Source organism: Leptodactylus fuscus, chromosome 5, assembly GCF_031893055.1.
Source record: "Leptodactylus fuscus isolate aLepFus1 chromosome 5, aLepFus1.hap2, whole genome shotgun sequence".
NCBI classification, from domain to species: Eukaryota; Metazoa; Chordata; class Amphibia; order Anura; family Leptodactylidae; genus Leptodactylus; species Leptodactylus fuscus.
In genome coordinates, this window is record NC_134269.1 from 68,830,367 (window position 1) to 68,843,324 (window position 12,958).

The 12,958-nt window shown below is 41.3% G+C and overlaps 1 protein-coding gene across 3 annotated transcripts in view; it reads left to right on the forward strand.

The window, feature by feature from the left end:
* The window catches only part of TP53BP1 (tumor protein p53 binding protein 1), a 58,641-nt gene that overhangs the window by 24,865 nt on the left and 20,818 nt on the right, over positions 1-12,958 (forward strand). For all 3 annotated transcript variants that reach the window (XM_075273356.1, XM_075273357.1, XM_075273355.1), the window contains 6 exons: positions 406-626; positions 1,916-2,024; positions 5,165-5,259; positions 5,444-5,625; positions 8,612-10,403; positions 11,181-11,300. In XM_075273356.1, the coding sequence (XP_075129457.1) occupies positions 406-626; positions 1,916-2,024; positions 5,165-5,259; positions 5,444-5,625; positions 8,612-10,403; positions 11,181-11,300 (2,519 nt within the window). The remainder of the gene's footprint in view (positions 1-405; positions 627-1,915; positions 2,025-5,164; positions 5,260-5,443; positions 5,626-8,611; positions 10,404-11,180; positions 11,301-12,958) is intronic.

The following is a 12,958-nucleotide window of genomic DNA, read 5'->3' on the forward strand; positions in this document are numbered from 1 at the left end:
GAGCCTTCTAGAGATGAAAATGAAATTTCTCTCTCCCAAAGTCCTTTGTTAATGCTGGTCATTTCTTCTCTGTAATGTTATTCCTGTTGCTGCTTCTGAGTGAGTAGGCAAGAGTTAGGAAGAAAATTCTGTTCTACTTCTGTGTGCAGTGTATGGGGACCTCATAACAGGTGGTCTCCATCCACTATCACAGGGATTACTGACCATTAGAACTAATGCTTTCAGAGGGGAAAGCACCTAAATGATATTCTTATTCGGTCACTACTTCTTTATAATGTATTTCAAGCAGAGATCATCTGTATATGAGGTCTAGTACAGGTACAATTTTTATGTGGTATTTTTTTCTGTCATTATTCCAGAAATTAAATTTGGATTGCTTTTGTAATTTTTTATTTTTTTTTCCAGACAACAGGAGGAAGTATGTGATAAGGAGACTTCTAACTGTCCAAGTGAGGAGCAGATGTGCACTGCTGCAAAACCCAACTCTGATCAGAGAGAGCAGCTGAATTACCAAGACGTACAGTCTAATATGGAATCAAGTTGTACAAATATGGAAGCGGAAGAAATGGATACTTCAGATCTGGTCTCTAGTCAGGAAGACCTGTTTGGGCAGCCCAGTAATGCAGGTAAGAGAATAAGATTAAACATTGTTTATCCATTTGTCGGTGGACACCATGGTGTGCAGATTGTGTTTCCGCCATCATAAGCAGGGACTCCTGACCTTTAAGGGGGTTATCGCAGCATTCAAAATTAATGGTCCTACTTTAGGATATAGCCATATATATTTAAGGTTACTTTGGCATGAGCAATAAGTTTTCATAAGTTATTTCTGTTGTTGATACGCGTCCAATCCATGTGCCATTGCACAATGTCATTTTTTTTTCTTTTTCTCACTAGTCCTCAGTCTGTAACCCCCCCCCCCAAAAAAAAAAAAAACAAAAAAAACCGAAAAAACGTGAATAGCTGAGTTAAATATAATGGGTCAAAATGCAGTTTGTTTTTTTTTGTATCCCCCCCCCCATTTACAGCATTAGGAAAGTTGAATTGTTCATGTGCAAGAGCATCAAAAGTGACAAAATCTGATAGTTGCAATAAAGTTAATGAGCACGTACAAAGGGAAAAAATGTCTTGCTGCAGTACAAAGGCAAACAAACAGAGAAGATGCAATAATAGGGATTTAGAATTGCACTGAAGAATGGATTCTAAATCCACATTCATCTATTGATAGGATGCAGCAGTACTCTGCAAGTAATGTCTTTTTGCTTGTAGTGTAGCAGTTCAGATCCATTTATGTAAATAGGGCAGTAAACTAATACTAGGCGCTGCTCTTACGAAAAAAAAAAGTGGAGCTATAGGGGGAAAAAACGTACTGACTTCGAAATAAAACGATTTAATTTAAATTATACAATTATTACTGTTGTTTAATTAGAGGCATAGTTTGTTGCATATTTATTTTCATAGGAATCACTGGCTTTTTAATAAATTGGAAAATCTTTACTTCTTCTGGCTGTCAGCCTTTTGGCCTGCCCACTCCACTCCAGAGCCTAGCAAAGTATGCTGCAGAGCTACTTAACAGCAACATGTTTTTAGCATGAAAATCTTGACATGAACTATTGCAGAGAACTCGCACAGGCACACTCCAGATGTAAAGTTCATGCAGTGCAATGTCCTGTGGGGTAGATAGATTACTACTACTACTACTATTATTATTATTATTATTATTATTATTATTATTATTATTATTATATATTTTTTTGTTTTGTTTCGTCATTCACCATCACCTCACCATCTCATTTACTGAACATTGTTGTTGCTGGCAAATACCAATGCCATCTGTGTGATGCCTCAGACTCCTAATATACATAACTATATGCATGTAGATTTTATGCTTTTGCTTTTCATTTTTCTTGACTAGAATCTGATATCAGTCCTGTTGCAAACAAGATTGTCTCTACTCCTGCTGACACGCTGCGCCTCCTGCAGTTCTCAGGACAGGCCATGCTTGCACCTGTTAATGTTTCAGAGTAAGTGTATGCTCTTGTTTTAATTTATAATTTAGTGTTTATAGGCTCATTTACAGTATGATTGCATATACCAAAGCCACATAAGAACTTTGTCTCCTGTTAATATTGTATAGTGCCATATAAAACGCATAGTCTTGTAATGTGATGCTATTTGAGATGCAATATGCTTAACCGCTTCTATCTGTAACCATTCACAGAGCTGTATGAGAGCTTAATTTTTGCAGGACTTGTACTTGTACTTCATAGTGGTATCATTTTAAAAGAATTCATGAAAAATACATGGGGAAAAAAAAATTCAGAATGGGATGGGGGCAACGCGTAGCCTTGCAGCGCTGTAGTCCGGGGTTCGAATCCCGCCAGGATCTACACCTTCAAGGAGTTTGTATGTTCTCCCCGTGTTTGCATGGATTTCCTCCCATTCTACAAAAGACATACTGATAGGAAAAAAAAGTACATTGTGATCCCTATATGAGGTGTACAATCTACCGTACATTAAAATTTTTTATTTTTTTTTTAGAATGGGATGTAATTGGAGAGAAACATGCTACCTATATTCTACAATTGGCATGATTAGGGTGATGCCAAACTTATATAGTTTTTGATTATAACAGCTTAAAAAAAAAAATCCAAAACTTTGAACATTTTATTTTTATTTTTTTTTATGTAATTTATTTCTTTTTAAACTCTTATTTATTGATCCACCTAGGGGGTCTTGAAGTCTATGACACACTGCAGTGCTAAATGTATTGTAAAATAGAGTTTTTACAAGCTGTCTAGTGCAGCCTGTAATAGAACCTCCATTAAAGACAGGCCCAGGAGCCCTCATTAGATTACCTGATTACCTAGACCAGAGGGCAGGGGTCCCCAACCACCGGCCTCCGGACCAGAACAGAGCCGTTGAGGGTTTTGTGCCGAACCGCCGGCCTCAGACTTAGCTGGATACTCTGCATTAGGCCATGTTGCTATGGTAACGTGTAAACTATTGGGTAGCGCAGCGTCCTGTAGCTGCGAAGTATCCAATCTTGGTGTCGCTTACCTTAGCAACGTGGCCTAGCGCGAAGAGTCCAGCCTCTGTGTCTAGCGATTCGCCATGTTTTCTCAAATGCTCGTGTCGCGCCCACCTGCCCCGCAGAGCATCCTGACGGAGAGCCTTCCCGTCCACATGACCAAAGCCCCACCCCGCCCTGCTAGGTCATGGAAAAATGATCTTGTCTGAAGCCGTTCCCTGGTGCAATAAAGGTTGGGGACCACTGGCCTAGGCATCAACCCAGTAAAATGGTGTCTCGGTCAGGTTTGATCAAAGCATCAGTAGGGTTAATGCCTCATCTCACATTTGCCGTAATAGTTTGGTTGTTGTCAGAAAAGCGTTAAAGGGAACCTGGCACCATTATTTTGCCCATACAACTGTCAATAGTATCAGTCATAGAACCTCACCTCTTGTCCAATGCTGTATTTATAATGTCTGAGGACTGCTTCTACTCTTGCCAAAACCACTTTTATTCAATATGTAAATTAGGATTTTAAAGTCAAGGGGGTGGAGACTTATCATAATAAAATCGAACGGTCAAGTGCCCCATCTCTTCCTGTCTGCTGCAATAGATCTTCCTTATTCCCTATGTAATCCCATGCCTGCTCCATGAAAGTGAAGCTTAGCACAGAAGCTGGGTGTATGTCTGAAGCCGAGTGATGAGCTGAAGATGATACAAGATGAGCTTTCTATGTTTCTTTGTTTGTGCTCACTTCAGAGTGAGTCAGTGTAGCAGAAGAAGGTGGGAGAGAAGAGAATCGGCCACCTAAAAATAGAGGCATTTTCTTGAGACTTTCTTCTTGTATGTCTCACCAGTAACACAGTTCTACTTTTAGTTGTGTTTTTTTTAAATATATAAATATGTCATTACTGACTGGGTTTCCAACTGGTGAATAACCTAGAAACTACAGCTGGTAAAGTCTGAGAGTGCCACCTTTTATATGACACCAGAAACGCCGTTCTCTGTCTTAAAATGCCCAAGATATAACTGTTTGAAGTAACATCCCCCCCCCCCAAGCCTCAGATTCCCTGCATTACATAAAACTAACACCAACAGTACTAGCGAAAGCAGGATACAGCTTGCAATAAAAAAAGCAGGGGAAAGAATAAAGGAATTCAGAGGAGCCAAAGTTTAACAATGTATATTACAAAATGTAGCAAAGACTGTCAGAGAACAAAAGTTGTTTGAAAGTTTAGGTACACTTTAAGTTTTTGGTGGCCTTGTACTTCAGCACTGTTTGGTTACAGCATTAGTTTCCCTGGGCTCAAATCCAACCAAATGCATGGTCAGGATTTCTGTGGTGTGATAGTGTTTGCAGTCGTCTCCTATGCTTGAAAGAACACTGACATGAATGAGTCCTAATGAGTGTATTTGAGAATGGGGAATTGGGAGCTCCATTAAGGATCGTGTAAGTGATGGTAGTGGTTTATTGAGTTACATGATATCTAGGCATTGACAGAGGGACATCAAAATGGGTACAGGGTCACAGCAGCTTTAAGTCTTGGACCATTTTGATTGCCCTTTGCCATGCCTGATATACAACGTGATGAAGCTCAAGCCCTTATGAGGGTTCGTTCACATGGAATTTATTACATCAGTTTAGCTTAGTAGATCCATTTAATGGAAACAAACACATGGCCATCTTTAAAAAAAGAAAAAAAGTTTGTCTGTATAGATGGATCTTTATTTGTGGCCATCCATTTACTATCTTATTTATATCCATTAAATGGATCTGCTAATCTAATACATAAAACCTCATGTGAATGTACTGTAATTCAGTTATAACTTTTTTTCCATCAATATCAAGTGGGTGAGTTTTATTCCTGGGCGATCCACTATATGCTTTTCCTTGATTTGCTTTCATAGATGCTTACAACTTGTGCATTCTGCAACAAAACAATTTACACAATAGATAGTGACAATTAATAATAATGTTTTTATTTATTTAGCGCCAACATATTCTGCAGCACATTATAAATCATAGGATTCACATACAGACAAAATTAGACCCTGTATTGTGCTTACATGTTTGATTTTGTAAGGTTCTGTATGCAAAGCTAATGATGCTGGAAGGTAACGGATGTCTGTGTGTTTTCCTCTCCTTTTGTGTAGTGTTTCCTCAGACCCAGTTTCTCCTTCCCCAGATGCTATCCAGCCTACCCCCATCATCCTGCCCAGCTCACCCACAGAGCCGGAAGTAGGAGAAGGTAATAATCTTCTCTCCGTCTGATAAATGTTCCTGTCCTTGTCTTTCCCTGGTACTTCATCAGCTGTTGCTTTCAGCAATTGCTTTATTAAAGTATTATTTAGACTTTCTTATGTTTTTCTCTTGGTAATTCCATATCTTATAACTTATCTAGGCTACTAATGTGATTATATGTTCTAATGTAGTTGAAGATATGGAAATAGCTGCACCAAGTAATCCAGTGGAGAGTATGGAGCAGGAGGAAGCCACAAAACCTATAAATGATTCTTGTTTAGCCGTACCTCAAGTATCAACGCCAGTGTGCCAAAAGACTCCAGCGTTTGTGCCAGGATCCTTTGTGGTACCTTCACAGCCAGAGTTTTCTCACGTAAGTGTTTTACTGGTTAAAAGGATTGTCTAAGATTATATATTGATGGCTTAGGCTAGGTCATTGATATTAAGCCACCCAACCCATGCAATGTGGACAGTGTTCGAGGCTGACTCTGGCAGCTTCATGCACTGTGTAGTGGCCACGCTGTTGCAACTCTGTTCCCATTCACTTTAGTGAGAGCTGATGGGCTGTACCTTAGCCACAACACACCGTGTACCGAACTGTCTACTTCTTACTCCAGATAGACCCTCAATATCTAGTCTTGGACAGTCAAAACTATTCTGTTTAATTTGTATAGTTTATTATTTCACACACATTTAAAGGAATGTTCCAGGCAGAAACATTTTATCAATTCTACACTAGATAGATGGTAACAAGCATGGGTCCCAGCATTTACCGACTGTTCCTTCCCTGGTGAGGTTGTCTGCTGTTTTACTACTGCTATAGACTTTGCTGCTTTCATTCTCTTCTCCGACTCTTGACCAGACCCCTCCACTGATCCAGCTTCTGGCTGAAATACCAACTCTTGCCCTCTATTAGGGCAAATAAATGTATCATTATTATAGCTCTAGTCAAGTGAAGTATATCTCAGCTTCTTGTCTCACCCTTTTGTAAAATAAGATTGGTTTATTAATAGAGATGAGCGAACAGTGTTCTATCGAACACATGTTCGATCGGATATCAGGGTGTTCGCCATGTTCGAATCGAATCGAACACCGCGTTGTAAAGTGCGCCAAAATTCGATTCCCCTCCCACCTTCCCTGGCGCCTTTTTTGCACCAATAACAGCGCAGGGGAGGTGGGACAGGAACTACGACACCGGGGGCATTGAAAAAAATTGGAAAAAGTCATTGGCTGCCGAAATCAGGTGACCTCCATTTTAGACGAATAGTGGATTTCAAATCCGGGTCATATGAGAATGTGAACTTTGTGACTATGAGACAGGGATAGCTGTACAGGCAGGGATAGCTAGGGATAACCTTTATTTAGGGGGGAATGTTATTAAAAATAACTTTTTGGGGCTCTATCGGGTGTGTAATTGTGATTTTTGTGAGATAAACTTTTTCCCATAGGGATGCATTGGCCAGCGCTGATTGGCCGAATTCCGTACTCTGGCCAATCAGTGCTGGCCAATGCATTCTATTAGCTTGATGAAGCAGAGTGTGCACAAGGGTTCAAGCGCACCCTCGGCTCTGATGTAGCAGAGCCGAGGCTGCACAAGGGTTCAAGCGCACCCTCGGCTCTGATGTAGGAGAGCCGAGGGTGCACTTGAACCCTTGTGCACCCTCAGCTCTGCTACATCAGAGCCGAGGGTGCGCTTGAACCCTTGTGCACACTCTGCTTCATCAAGCTAATAGAATGCATTGGCCAGCGCTGATTGGCCAATGTATTCTATTAGCCTGATGAAGTAGAGCTGAATGTGTGTGCTAAGCACACACATTCAGCTCTACTTCATCGGGCTAATAGAATGCATTGGCCAGCGCTGATTGGCCAGAGTACGGAACTCGACCAATCAGCGCTGGCTCTGCTGGAGGAGGCGGAGTCTAAGATCGCTCCACACCAGTCTCCATTCAGGTCCGACCTTAGACTCCGCCTCCTCCGGCAGAGCCAGCGCTGATTGGCCGAAGGCTGGCCAATGCATTCCTATGCGAATGCAGAGACTTAGCAGTGCTGAGTCAGTTTTGCTCAACTACACATCTGATGCACACTCGGCACTGCTACATCAGATGTAGCAATCTGATGTAGCAGAGCCGAGGGTGCACTAGAACCCCTGTGCAAACTCAGTTCACGCTAATAGAATGCATTGGCCAGCGCTGATTGGCCAATGCATTCTATTAGCCCGATGAAGTAGAGCTGAATGTGTGTGCTAAGCACACACATTCAGCACTGCTTCATCACGCCAATACAATGCATTAGCCAGTGCTGATTGGCCAGAGTACGGAATTCGGCCAATCAGCGCTGGCTCTGCTGGAGGAAGCGGAGTCTAAGATCGCTCCACACCAGTCTCCATTCAGGTCCGACCTTAGACTCCGCCTCCTCCAGCAGAGACAGCGCTGATTGGCCGAATTCCGTACTCTGGCCAATCAGCACTGGCTAATGCATTGTATTGGCGTGATGAAGCAGTGCTGAATGTGTGTGCTTAGCACACACATTCAGCTCTACTTCATCGGGCTAATAGAATGCATTGGCCAGCGCTGATTGGCCGAATTCCGTACTCTGGCCAATCAGCACTGGCTAATGCATTGTATTGGCGTGATGAAGCAGTGCTGAATGTGTGTGCTTAGCACACACATTCAGCTCTACTTCATCGGGCTAATAGAATGCATTGGCCAGCGCTGATTGGCCGAATTCCGTACTCTGGCCAATCAGCACTGGCTAATGCATTGTATTGGCGTGATGAAGCAGTGCTGAATGTGTGTGCTTAGCACACACATTCAGCTCTACTTCATCGGGCTAATAGAATGCATTGGCCAGCGCTGATTGGCCAGAGTACGGAATTCGGCCAATCAGCGCTGGCTCTGCTGGAGGAGGCGGAGTCTAAGGTCGGACCTGAATGGAGACTGGTGTGGAGCGATCTTAGACTCCGCCTCCTCCAGCAGAGCCAGCGCTGATTGGTCGAGTTCCGTACTCTGGCCAATCAGCACTGGCCAATGCATTTCTATGGGGAAAAGTTAGCTTGCGAAAATCGCAAACTGACAGGGATTTCCATGAAATAAAGTGACTTTTATGCCCCCAGACATGCTTCCCCTGCTGTCCCAGTGTCATTCCAGGGTGTTGGTATCATTTCCTGGGGTGTCATAGTGGACTTGGTGACCCTCCAGACACGAATTTGGGTTTCCCCCTTAACGAGTTTATGTTCCCCATAGACTATAATGGGGTTCGAAACCCATTCGAACACTCGAACAGTGAGCGGCTGTTCGAATCGAATTTCGAACCTCGAACATTTTAGTGTTCGCTCATCTCTATTTATTAATATTTTACAGGATGTGTTTGTACCAACACCAAGCCTTGAAGACTCTCTTCGCAGAGAGGAAAGTGACCCACTTAATTTACCCAAAGGTTGTGAAAGTCCCATAGGTCCTAGTCTGAAGTCTGAAAACTCTGAATTGAACCCAAGATCATCCCATGAAACTACAGAAGATGATTGTAATTTAATGTTATCCACAAGTGAACTTATGGAAACCGATAGCTCATACACAGAGGATGTTAGTGGAGCAACACAAATTGAAGAGGATGATCAAGCAAAGGAGAACCCTCTGCCAGAAGATTCTCAACAAGAAAGCCAGGATGTCGTACATAGTCAGCCCATTGCTCCAAATGCTCAAGAAGATTCTCCCAACAAAAGTGAACAAAGTGCCATTGTTAACGTTGATTTAAAAGACCATAAAGATTGTATTAGCCAAAGTAATGTTTCTGGTAGTCAGAATGTCTTGATACCATCTTTAAATTCTGATGCTTCTCTGAGTATTTTAGATCAAGAGGTATGTGATCAGAAAGAAAATTCATCTGCTGAGATCCTTTCTGGGGACGTTGATGAAGTTCCTGAAACTCCTAATGATAATGAAGCTGCAGACGTTGAGCAGAAGAGAGAAGAGGGCAATCTTATTCTTGCTCTTTCAGAGACTCAGCATCTGTGTTCTGAGGATGTGGAGCCTGTTGAGGCCATGGAGGTTGATCTGAGCTCAGATTCTCAAGTTGATAAAGGGAAACAAGCACATCAGAATGTTGAAGAGGAACAATTTGTTATGTCAGAAAATAAATCGGGTAATTCAAAGCACGTGGAGTCTGTGCCTTTACAGTCTGATCTACATCTGCAGAGCGAAAACAATGAATGTGGCACGTCTGCCAGTGCAGTTGAGGGATCAGAGGTTGGTCCCCCAAGTCCTCAACAGAATACAATCCAGGATCAGAAAGTTACTCTTGTTGAAGAGTTAGAGACGCCAAAGCAAATCTGTGAGGTGGATGACATTGAAAGTGAATCAAAAGAGAAAAAGGATGATTTTGTGCCTGCCGCAAGTGATTGTAACAAGTCATTAAACTCCCCATCGTCTCTCCAGCAGATTCCACATCCAGCTGACTTGCCGGTAACTCCAGTGGTAAATGAAGAGCTCTTTGTAGAAGATGAAAATGAAGAGCAGTCTGTGCCTGAAACACCAGAATGTGCTAAACCAATAGCCGAAGAGTCATGTTTGACTGAACAGGTTAAGGGACAGGATTGTATCCTCCCTGGGAATTCAGGTGGTAATGTTATGGAAGAATTAACCCAAAAATATCCAAAGTCTCTTGAAACTACAGAACGTGTTGAAAAGCAAGATGGTGATTTTAGTGTAGAACAGGAAAATAAACAATGTAGCCGTGACATAGTAGAAGATACTGAAAATGCACCAGACAGTAGTTTGCAACATCCTTTGTCAAAAGAAGCCCCTGATAGAAATATACAGTCAGAACCTCCTGCAACCGAACAAAAAGATGCAAGTGAGCGGGAAAATCCATCTAAACTTCTATTGCAGGATCAAACGATAAAATCTGTTACCGAGAAATGTAATGAGGCAAGTCCTCAGGGCGCAGAGAACATTTTAGGTACTGCCATTACTGAACATCCCAGAGAGTCACAGGAGAAACTTGAACTGATTTCACCAGAAAAAATGGTGGCGCTCAACAAGTGTGTAGATGATGTGTCCATTGGTTCTTGTGAAGATGAGGCACATGGAGTAGACTCAGAATTCCAGGAGAAAACTGAACAATCCTCTCGTAGTCTGTGTGAAAGCTCAAGTGGTAAGTTTGTTAGATTTCCCAAGTACTCTTAGTCATTCTGTAAAGACAATAAAGTTCCTTTCGCTTATATAGCTACAACATATTCTTTGGTGGTGTTAGATGATGATCGCCCATATCTGTCTTATTATAAACCCCGGTTGCCAATTTAATAGGAAAGCCAATTAACTTATCAGTATGCTTTGGAGTGTGGGAGGAAACAGGAATACTAAAAAGAAGAGCATAAGACTGCATACCGATGATGTTGTAAGTTGTTGATTCGGAGTAACAGTGCTAACATGCGTGCTAATACATGACTGTGGAATATGGCAGCAATTTGTAAGCGACAGGAAATACCTGAATGTCCACATCGTGAACACAAACTAACTAGTTAAGACAGCCAAATAATGGCAGTGTCATTGTGGAGTGAAGCGAGGTGTGCAGTACTCTGCTTTATAGGCACATTAAAAGATCAATCTGGATATGCTGCTGGTTAATTGCAAAATAAAACTAAATAGGTGCAATGTTAGATAATAAATCCATGTACATCCATACCGGGATGTCATTGGGTGGTATAACAGATTCTGCTTCATAAATATTCAAGACGTTCTCAGCTTTTTTATTTTATTCTTATTGTTGTTCAAGAAAAGTTTCTTACAGTAATTTCATTAATTGTTTCCCCCTAAGCTATTATTGTCTATAAAATGGAAGTATGTTTTAAGTAACTGTAAGCACATCTAGGTACTTTATCCCAGTTTGGTGTGACTCTTATTTTTTTTTCATTATGGTTATTTGTTCTAGATACACCGTTCCATTTCACACTGCCCAAAGAAGGAGATATAATTCAACCCATAAGCAGCGTTACACCTCCCATGATTGGCCAGTTAAAACGGGGACCACGAAGGCATAGTACCCCAATTGGTAAGATTCTTTTATATAAACTCACAAATAGTCGTAGATTTCGGTTTTTACAGGATCATAGAACTTTTTGGTAACTTTGTAATATTATTTTAACCCCTTAGCGACCCTTGACTTAATACTACATCAAGAGTCGCATGGGGATGTATGGAGAGAGTGTAGGAGCTGAGATTTCTCCATACAGGGTGGATGCCGGCTGTATAATACAGCCAGCAGGTCGGTATCCGCACCAATTGCTGCTTTTAACCCTTTAGATGCTGCAGTCAAACGGGACTGCAGCGTCTAAATTGTGCAGGTGGCACGGCACCGCCATTTTTCGCCAATTGCCATCCTTCTGAACGTCACCAGAGGGCGGCGATGGGTTGCTGTGACAACTGGAAGCCTATTGAAGGCTTCCAGGCTTGTCATAGCATTGGTTCTATTGCACGATGCCAGAGGCAGCTTCTAATAGAACTGCTGTTATTTTGCATTTCATAGTATGAGCGATCAGACCCCCTAGGTTTCAAGGTACCTAGGGGGTCTGATCATAAATGTAAAAGAAGAAAAGAAAAGTTTTTAAAAGTTATTAAAAAAAATACAAAAGTTCAAATCACCCCCCCCTTCCCGAGATCAGATATAAAAGTAAATTAAGAAAAGTAAACATATTAGGTATCCTTGCGCTTCAAAATGCCCGCGCTATTAAAATATTAAAACATTTATCCCATACAGTGAACGGCGTAGCGGCAAAAAAAATAAAAATAGCCAAATAGCATTTTTTTCAACACTTTGCCTCCTATAAAAAATTGAATAAAGAGTGGTCAAACCAACAGATCTTTCCCCAAATGGGGTCAATAAAAAAGCGTCATCTTGTCCCGCATAAAAAGACACTGCACCCAGCTCCATACATGTAAATATGAAAAAGTTTCAGGTGTCACAATATGGCGACACAACACTTTTTTTTTTCTATTTTGCAAAATTTTTCATTTTTTAAAAGGTATCAAAACATTACAAATACTATATAAATTTGCTATCGCTGCGTTCGTACTGACACGAAGAACACAGGTAACGTCATTTGTACCAAACAGTGAATGCTGTAAAAATTAAACCCATATGAAAATGGTGCAAATGCATTTTTTTCTCCAATTGCACCTCATTCTGAATTTTTTTCCAGCTTCCCAGTACATTGCACAGCATATTGAATGATGCCATTACAAAGTACAATTTGTCCTGCAAACAATAAGCCATCATGTGACTCTGTGAATTGAAACCTGAAAAAGTTATGGCTCTTGAAATGTGAGGAGGGAAAAACGAAATTGCGAAATTGAAAAATGGCCAGGTCCTTAAGGGGATAATTAACACATGGTTCTACATTATCCCATACTTTCAGATTTTGCCTTGCCTTAGGCTTTGGCTACTAAGTTTTTGTAGCATGAGTCCTCCAGTTTCACAACACTTACACGCTATTCATTTATTAGTAATCGCCTCAAAGCATGGCTCCAGCTTAAATCCAGCATGCACACTTCATACCATTACTCATGTGCACGGACGCTTTGTGACAAAATAAAGATAAAATCATACCATGCTCTGATGGATCCTAACAAGAATATACCAATGTACAAACAATCTGCTTTGTAGTAAGGAATTGCACAGGCTCTCTGCACAAGACTCTGCACTGTACACAA